The 9,661-nt window shown below is 35.2% G+C and overlaps 1 protein-coding gene and 1 pseudogene across 2 annotated transcripts; both read right to left on the bottom strand.

Annotated features, from left to right (window-relative positions):
- Window positions 1–4,424: 4,424 nt before the first annotated feature.
- Window positions 4,425–6,239, bottom strand: LOC107669905 (gastrula zinc finger protein XlCGF8.2DB-like). 2 transcript variants are annotated; one of them, XM_016462340.1, is made up of 2 exons: window positions 6,098–6,239; window positions 4,425–5,474 (listed from the first exon to the last, which is right to left on the bottom strand). In XM_016462340.1, exons 1-2 carry the CDS (start codon window positions 6,189–6,191, stop codon window positions 4,528–4,530), a joined length of 1,041 nt encoding a protein of 346 aa, XP_016317826.1. In that variant the 5' UTR covers window positions 6,192–6,239; the 3' UTR covers window positions 4,425–4,527. The 2 variants fall into 2 exon arrangements, with proteins under 2 accessions (XP_016317826.1, XP_016317827.1); XM_016462341.1 differs by having other exon boundaries at window positions 6,045–6,106.
- A 1,148-nt stretch (window positions 6,240–7,387) lies between these two features.
- The window catches only part of LOC107669871 (gastrula zinc finger protein XlCGF7.1-like), a 7,248-nt pseudogene continuing 4,974 nt past the window's right edge, over window positions 7,388–9,661 (bottom strand).

Genomic DNA, 9,661 nt, shown 5'->3' with positions numbered 1-9,661 from the left:
CCCCCCTCATATTTACTGCATTTGTTGTTATGTCGTATTGTTTTCTATGTGAAATGCATGTTGAAAACCACGGAAACAAAATTTCGACAAGGGATAAATAAAGGTACTACTACTACTAAGACCAGATCACTCCCAGCTAACACAAATATGTTCTAAGAATGTTTTGCAAATGTTTCACTAAGTTATTATATCTGAATGTTCTCTGAACGTTTTTCTTGGTTATACAAAGGTTAAGGGAGTATGCAGACAGTATGGAAATGTTATTCCTGATTGTTCTCTGGAAGTTCTGAAACATTTAAAAAACATTAGATGAACATCCAACTAAAACGTTTCCAAAGCATTCCATGAACGATGTATGAATAATGTTTTTGTGCTAAAGTTTTGAGAACATTATTAAAGACCAGATCATTTTGAACAAACGATCTATTAACGTTACTGGAAGAACATTAGTTCATAACTTGCCAGAACGTTCTGAGAATGTTGCTTGTTAGCTGATTAAGTGGCATAAAATATATTTAAATAATTTTAACCTTGTTTAGTAATTGGATGGCATTGAATGCGAATGACAGAATTACATTTTAGCATTTCAAATATGATACTTTATGTATTGCAGACTTGACATGCATAAAACAAGAAAGCGAAGAACTGGTTGAGGTGGAGGAGAAACATCAGAATCAGGAAACTGAAGAAACGTGTTCAGAGACTGAGAAGAAAACTCAAAGCTCAAAGAACCGAAGCCAAATACTCTTTCACGTGCCCTCAGTGCGGAGAGACAGCCTTAAAGGTGACATATCATGAAAATCTGACTTTTCCAGGTTTTAAGTGCTATAATCAGGTCTCCAGTGCATCTACCAACCAAGGAAACGTGAAAAAGATTAACCCAGTAACTTTGTTTTGGGAAGCCTTTTTCTGCAAGCGTCTGAGAAAACGAGCGTGTCTGATTTCGCTCCCTTGGTGACGACGCAAAGGGATCTCATTATAATATTACCGCCCCTTAATCTGTAAGTTTCCACCCACGGCGCCGTGATTTGGTTTCGCAAGCGACAACGGTGTACCAGCTCTAATGCCATTGCCAAAGTTTGAGCAAAACACACTAACTGTTCTGTCTTTGGCTGCACAGACGAGCACAGAACACTGTTTAGAGTCCCAGCCTCAGAGGAGACAACAGAGCAGTGCATTTATTGATTTATTTACTGTATATTGCTGCTGCCACACAGATCTAAAATAAACATGTGATTTATATCCCAGCTGTTTACCTTCACAGACATAACCCACTGTTTTTGTAACTCGTGTGTTTTTAGCGTAAACTTGTGTGTGAATGAGAACTTAGTTTAGTACTCACATGCTGTGACAGCCGCTTTCTGTGCGTGTGCTTCGGATGTGTGTGCTCAAAACCTTATATCTGAAGTTTAAAACGCATGATTTCAGCACGATAAACATAATAATCAGAACCAAAACAGATGTTTTTAGCAGTAATAGCGCAGCTCTATTCTGGAAAAGGGGGCGGGGAGTAGCAGCTAATTTGCATTTAAAGACACAGGCCTGAAAAACAGCGTGTTTCTGCTTCCACTCAAAATAGGCATTTTCAAAATGATATAATAAATTATCTGTGGAGTATTTTGAGCTGAAACTTCGCAGACACATTCTGGGGACACCAGAGACTTATATTACATATTGTAAAAAGGGGCATAATATGTCTCCTTTAAGGAACATTTACGAATTCACACGGGAGAGAAACCTTTCAGCTGCCATCACTGCAGGAAGAGTTTCACGTGTAAAGAGAGCCTGAAGTATCACCTGAGGATTCACACCGGAGAGAAACCGTACACGTGCCATCAGTGCGGAAAGAGCTTCACATTCAAAAACAACCTCAAGGTTCACGTGAGGATCCACTCCAGGGAGAAGCTGTTCATCTGCCCTCAGTGCGGAAAGTGTTTTTTTAACGTATAAAAAAGGCCTTAAGGATCACATAAGAGTTCACACCGGAGAGAAGCCTTTCAAATTCCATCACTGCGCAAAGACGTTTAAATGGGCGATCAGTCTCAGTAATCATCTGCACTCTCATTCTGGGGTGAAGCCTTTTAACTGCATTCATTGCGGTGAAGGTTTTACGCTATCATCTGTTCTAAAAAAACACCTGAATGTTCATACGAATGAGAGGCCGTATGTGTGCTCTTTTGTGCGGAAAGAGTTTTATATGGCCGGGCAATGAAATATTACTACAATTCAAAATAACTGTTTTCTATATGAATATATTTATTCCTGTGATCAAAGCTGCATTTTCAGTATCATTACTCCAGTCTTCAATGTCACATGATCCTTCAGAAATCATTCTAATATGCTGATTTGCTGCATTTATTTTTGAGCAAATCAATGCAGCCTTTGTGAGCAGAAGAGACTTCTTTCAGAACCATGAATAAATTCTTAATTACTCCAAAATTTTAACTGGTAATGTATGACGGATGAACCAAATATGGACTTTCTGCCAAGCCAGTTCTTACATTGTAAATAAGGTCTACTGTAACTACTACAGTAATCGGTTTGCAGGCTTGAATAGAGTTTATTAATAGCATTAATTTATTTAGCTCTATATTTAGGAGCTTATGTCTCGTGTATACACGAGAAATAAAAAAGTAAAATCCTGCAAAATATTGCATCAAGTGATCTGCTTTATGAATTCATCAAAGCATAAAATAAATTAATATCATGATAATCTGAAGATTATATATCAATTGAAAATCATCCATTCAAAATATGAATTTTCTTAAGTGTTGAGTTGAGATACGATGTTGAAACCCATCAATTTGTTTGAAAGTAAAATAAATTTCATAACAAGTTTCTCCAGTTGTGAAGTTCTTATGTTTTTCCTTCACTAAAAAAAAAAAAAAAACATTGTAGGCACCTACATTTATCTACAGATATAGTTTGGCTAAAAGTTATTTCAATATATGGATGAGGTACATAAAAAGAAAAATAAAGAAATAATGAAAATAAATGCAATACTATTTGAATGTACTGTAAAAATAAAAGAAGAAATACATAAATCTTAAGAAATGGTATAACTAACAAACAGCTTGTTGTCAAATCCTTCTTGATTCATATCAAAGAAAAGCAAACTGATTTATTAGACTAATTTAACATTTATTTCAAATAAACAGATTTAAAAAAACTCTTTGCAATGGAAAAATTTTTTTTGAAATGAGACAAAGAGGCTTTCCAGCAGGTCAACGTGATGACCCTGTTATTTTGGTCAGAATATTGACAAGAATAAAACAAGTTTTCCAGAACAACTCTAACGAGTCGATTGTTTTCAGTGAATTAATGACATACAGCACGAGCGGTGTAGCTCAATTCATGACTCTTAAAAGCCGTTTTGTTCAGTGAATCAGATCAGTAAAGTTGAGAAGACTTCAAACTAATTTTGCAATTTATGGTTTATTTACTACACTGCCAATAATAATCCTGCTGATTATACTTTTATGCAAATTCTTCTTTTTGCTCAATCAACAGCCTTTTTTATTCTGTCAGTCAAATAAGACAAAGCAGACTATATAAATTACAATAATACATCATTCAAGCATAAACAAATGATTGTCCCATGACAATCAGATTACACAGTAACACTATTATATAAAGAAAGAATAACTTATTTTCATATATATTTGCAAACACACTGACAGTTTTTATGTTTAAGGTAAAATACCCCAAGAGAATGGGGTACAATCTAACTAATATATAGCACCATACTTCCCCTGGTGATACATTAAGTATTGCAGACATTTTTTTGTATTACAAGTTTTATAAAAATCTTATGTTTAAATATGCAAATGATGCTTTATCTAATGAAATTTGCACTCATTTTCATACAAATCTGAACATCCTTTCATTTTGTTGACACATTAGAGGTTTTTATCACTCTTTTTATCGCTCCATAAATCAGAAAACACTGTCAAAAGCCAGAAAATAAATCAATTTCATCATGTTTTTAGGAATAAAATATTCAATATATATCAGGCGAATGGTATATGAACAAACCCCTCTGTAAAAAGCATCAGAATATAGATAGAAATAAAGTTTGGTGTGTGTGTGTGTGTGTGTGTGTGTGTGTGTGTGTAAAAGTGCAGGTCAAGCGGAAAATAAAAAAAACTGATTTTGAGAAAACAACCCAGAAAAATGTATTTTGTATTTGAAATCAGATGCAAATGCATAAAGTGCAATAAAATAAACACTTATAAGTGTATTTTGGATATTTTCTGTCCACTAGTCTGAAACAACGCGCTATGAAAACCCAAAATCTCAAAATTGACCAGTGCATGAAAAAACTTGACTGTAGTGTCTTGCTTTAAAATAAAAGTGCTTTTCACCTCCCTATACAGTATGTCACTTAAAGTTATTTCAGCTATCATGCATATATTTATTTTTTAAATTTCTTTACATTGTCCATACAAAACACTGCACTTATACCAGACAATATCTTCTTAGATAGTTCAACGTCTGTTTTTGGTTGATCCAAAATGACAATGTTCATCACTGTGAAGCCTTTGGACGGTGCATTTCTACATGTGCCACTAGATGACTTGATTTGAAGAAACTCTTCCCACACTGAGTGCAGCGATACGGTCGTTCTCCAGTATGAACCCGCTCGTGTGCTCTCAGGGATCCCGACTGGCTGTAACTCTTGTCACAAAGCGAACACTTGTACGGTCTTTCTCCAGTATGAATCTTCTGGTGCTCTTTCAAGTTGGTGGCTTTATTAAACGTCCTGCCGCAGTCTGAACACACGTACGGTCTCACGCCGCTATGCAGCTTCTGGTGCACTTTAAAAGAGTCCAGCCGTGCAAAACTCTTTCCGCACGAAGAACACAAGTGAGGCCTTTTGTTTGTATGAGCTTGGAGGTGGTATCTTAAAGCAGACGCAGACGGACATTTTTCGCCACACCGATCGCAGCTGAAAGGCTTCGCTCCAGAATGCGAGCGCAGGTGGCTGTTGAAATTGTGAGCCCAGTTAAAACTCCTTCCACACTGAGGGCAAATAAAGGACTTGATGCCAGTGTGGATTCTGGAGTGGTTCTTCAGGCTGTCGTTACGTGTGAAACCGCTTCCGCATTGCTGACACACGAACGGTTTCTCTCGAGCGTGAATTCTTACGTGATTATTCAGGTGTTCCTTTTGCGTGAAAGTCTTCGCACATTGAGGACAGGTGTAGGGTTTCTCTCCAGTGTGGACTCTTAAGTGCACGTTCAGGCTGTATTTACGCGTGAAGCTCCTCTCGCATTGCGGACAGATGTACGGACGCTCTCCGGTGTGAATTCTGATGTGACTAATGAGGCTTCCTTTCTGTGTGAACCTCTTCTCACATTGAGGGCAGGGGAAGGGGTTTTTGGCTTCTGTTCTTTGGGAGAAATGATTTTCTGCAGTAATGAAATCTTCCTCTTCGTTCAGTTCTAAATGTACCTCCTCCACTTCCATCAGGTCTATAGATTAGCATATGAAATAAATCTTTAAAAAGGAAAATTAATGAGGTATGGAAGCCTGTGCCACGGGATAAGAAATATACTTTTTTTTTTTTTTTATCTCAATTGTGACTTTTTTCCTCACAATTATGAGTTTATACCTGACAATTCTGACTTTTTTCTCGCCATTCTGAAAAAAAAACAATTTTAAAATTCTGACTTTTGTTCTCAGAATTGTGTTTATATCTTGCAAATCTGAGAATTGTGCATTTGGGTTTTAAAAAGGTCATTGTGACATTTTATCTCACGATTCAAACTTTTTTTCTTGCAATCCTAAATTTAGCTATATCTCACAATTCTGAGGATAAAAAAAACTCAATTGTGAGGAAAAAGTCAGAATTGTAATATATAAATAAAAAGACATGTTTTATTCTGTGGTGAAAACGGGCTTCCATTGTCAGGCATTTATGTGAAGGAAGGTAATTGCTATACAAAGTTATGTTCATTGAAATGCATTTTTATTTACCTATCTCTATAGTATTTGACAGTCGCTATGATTTTATAACTACAGCCACCTTATGTTTTGTTTACCTTGATGCTCTTCAGTGGACATCAACAATGAAGAATCAAGAATGGACACCAACCTGTTTGTTCCTCAGCATCTTCATGTTTTATTCTGGATGTTTCTGGATCACGCATATTGTCAATCTCCTCTTTAATAAACTCCATCTTTATCATAATATGTCAGACAGTTGTTGTCAGAACTGCAGTTTTCATGCTGCTGCCGCAAACGCATTCTCCACTGTCGTGAACATCTGCCGTAGTGCGCATGCGTGCATTGAGCAGCAGCTGTTATTCGCTCGTCTTCCTCCAGGGGGCGCAGAAAGCTAAAACTCCTTTGATGTGGATTCAAATCTCAACCCTTACTTTTCCTGGACCCAGACACTGACATACGTCTGCAAGATGTCTGTTAAAGATCGCTTCATCTGGAAAGCATCTGATAGACGTCTTTAAGATGTCAGTTTTATATGCATTCTAAATCATAAACATCTTAAAGACATCTTCTAAACGTCTATTTGACATCTGATAGGAAACGTCCTATAGACGTATTGCAGATGAGCAAACACTCTTGCAGATGTAAACGTCACCGTGTGCTATCAGGAGACGTTTGCAAACAAAGGATATAATAGTTTTAATCTATTTAAATCACAAAACAAGGGGAGTCCGCTTTTAGTTATTATGCCGCCCGCAGTTGGAATCAGCTTCCAGAAGAGATCAGATGTGCTAAAACATTAGCCACATTTAAATCCAGACACAAAACTCATATGTTTAGCTGTGCATTTAGTGAATGAGCACTGTGCAGCGTCCGAACTGATTGCACTGTATTTTATGTATAATCTTTTTCTATTCTTAACTGTTTTAATCAGGGCCGGACTGGGATGCAATTTCAGGCCAGGGAATCTTACACTCATCCAGGCCACACAGAAAAAAAGGGGCCAAAATTGTATTTTTTTGGGGTACAACAGCTTGTCACTAGAGCAGTACTCTTAAAAGGACATCTTTGTACCATTTTTACCCCTAATAGGTACATATTAGTACCTTAGAGTAGTAATTCGTACCCGTAAGGTAGTATGTAGGCCTATACTAGGGGTAAAAAGATGTCCTTTTAAGGGTACTGTTCCGTGACAAGCTGTTGTACCCCAAAAGGTGCAATTTTGGCCCCTTTTTTTCTGTGTATAGCCTATACATCCACAACAATTTCTGAAACCACAGACAACCCTATTATCTGTATGGCCATCACATAAAAAGGTCTAAATCCTTAGTCTGGGGCCGTGGAAAATAATTAAAGGTTCTCTCTTGCACTGCTCCTTCACTTCCCTTTCCCTTTTCGTCATTTTCCCCAATATCTCTGTCCCCCCTTTTTTTCTTGCCTTTCACTTCTTCACCAGCATGTCTACTGTTAAGAACAGAACTGTGTCCACCTCGTTGAAAACAACCACCTCATTTCAATTTGTTAGCACAGAATGTTATTTATCTTAAAAGGACTTAAGTACCCTAGATTTAACAAACCTATATTTCATACAAATATACACTACGAGTCAAAAGTTTTTGAATAAGATTTTAAATGTTTTTAAGAAGTCTCTTCTGCTCACCAAGCCTGCATTTATTTGATCCGAAGTACAGCAAGAGCAGTAATATTGTGAAATATTTTTAACATTTTACATTTTTAAAAATTTTATTTATTATTTCTGTGATCAAAGCTGTATTTTCAGCATCATTGCTCCAGTCTTCAGTGTCACATGATCTTTCAGAAATCATTCTAATATGCTGATTTGCTGTTCAAGATTATTATGTATTATTATTATTAATATTTAAAACAGTTGAGTACATCAGGATTCTTTGATGAATAAAGATCCAAAGATCAGCATTTATCCTAAATAAAAAGCATTTGTAACATTATACCACACTATACCAAAAGCTTGAAGTCATTATAATTTTCAACATAATAATAATAAATGTTTTTGAGCAGCAAATCAGCATATTAGAATGATTTCTGAAGGACCATGTGACTGGAGTAATGATGCTGAAAATTCAGCTTTGAAATCACAGGAATAAATTACATTTTAAAATATATTCAAATAGAAATCAGTTATGTTAAATAAAAATATTTCACAATATTACAGTTTTTTGCTGTATTTTGGATCAAACAAATGCAGGCTTGGAGAGAAGAAGAGACTTCTTTAAAAAACATAAAAAAACCTAACCAATCAAAACCTTTTGACTGGTAGTGCATTAAAACACATTTTCTAAAGTGCCTAAATGTCAAAATTAGAACAATATATTTGTTGAAAAATTCTAATAATGAACACACTATTGAATTACGTGACTCGTATTACTTTTTGTGTTGCTGTCTGCTCTAGCTCCCTCCCTCCCTGTACAATAAATCCATGTGAATGGATATTAGCAGTATTAGCAGTTTAATACTCAACTAATAAAGACAAAACTCTTTAGAGTATTTACAGATGAAACTGACCTGCACTTGAAGCCCTGAACAGGTCAGTGATGTTGCTACATTTCACTGCTTCTTCTGGCCGGAACACACGTGAGCTGATTCATATAGCTCATCGCTGCCAGTCAAGACCGATTTATGATTTATTATCGATATATTATCTAATGAAAAAATCGGAAATGATCACTTTGGTACATTGAGAAGGCATAAATATAAAATATTAATAATAATAATAATTCTCCCGGTGCTCCCGATGGCCAGTCCGGGCCTGGTTTTAATTCATTTTAAATCAATTTTAGTTTATTTAAAAAAAAAGTATTTATTATTATTTTTATGATTATTTTAATTAATTTTATGTAACGCACTTTGAATTACCATTGTGTGAAATGTGCTATATAAATAAACTTGCCGTGCCTATTTATTCTTAATAATTTTCTTATTAACTTTATTCCCATTGAGACAAAACAGTGAACAATTCAGTGCAGGATTTCAAATTAGCTATCTGAAATGAAATAATATTTGCTCACTGTGACACAGAACAACGCTTTTCCGTATGAGTCACCAGACTACGTAAGGTCTTACACGGGTCCAAAAATTTGTGCTAAAATGTGCTACACTGAACCGACCCAGACCCGTCTATTATTTTGAAAGTTGGACCCGGGCCCGTGCAGAACCGAGAAATGTCAAAAATGTACTACCCGGAAGACTACATAAATACATCTAATAGACAACAAAATGGCAATCCATCCAAACAAATTCAATATACAGCTTTTATTAAGAAAAATAACATTTTTAACAACTTGGACAACTTAAGACAGTACAAAATGATAAAAATACAAAATAATTAATGACTAAATAAAATATATAAATATATATATATATATAAAATATATAAAATATAAATATTATGATAAAAAAAATCTGGAATTTTTAACAACTTAAGATAATAAAAATATAAAAATAAAATATTTTAAATAACTTAAGATATTTAAAAGAAAAAAATTTGAATACAAATTAAGAACATGTTATCACACTTAACATTAAAACATCACGGATAAATGACAACATACAAAAAAAGATTAACCCTTTTGTTGGTTTACTTTTAACAAATAAATCAACCAACAGTGAACTTAAAGGAAATTATTAATTATTGGTTTTATTTCTTGTTTAAAATGCCTCCCAACTGCATTCCTCAAGT

This window comes from Sinocyclocheilus anshuiensis, unplaced genomic scaffold (genome assembly GCF_001515605.1).
Source record: "Sinocyclocheilus anshuiensis isolate Anshui unplaced genomic scaffold, SAMN03320099.WGS_v1.1 scaffold272, whole genome shotgun sequence".
In the NCBI taxonomy this organism is placed as follows: domain Eukaryota; kingdom Metazoa; phylum Chordata; class Actinopteri; order Cypriniformes; family Cyprinidae; genus Sinocyclocheilus; species Sinocyclocheilus anshuiensis.
Note: the sequence above shows the minus strand (reverse complement) of the source record. Positions and strands in the feature narration are given on the sequence as shown.

What these genes read in the sequence shown, in the direction of transcription:
- LOC107669905 (XM_016462340.1), bottom strand. Translation starts at nt 6,191, where the DNA reads ATGATAAAGATGGAGTTTATTAAAGAGGAGATTGACAATATGCGTGAT. An exon ending in AGATGCTGAGGAACAAACAG is followed by an intron (nt 5,475 to 6,097) that starts GTTGGTGTCCAT and finishes GCTAATCTATAG; the next exon opens with ACCTGATGGAAGTGGAGGAG.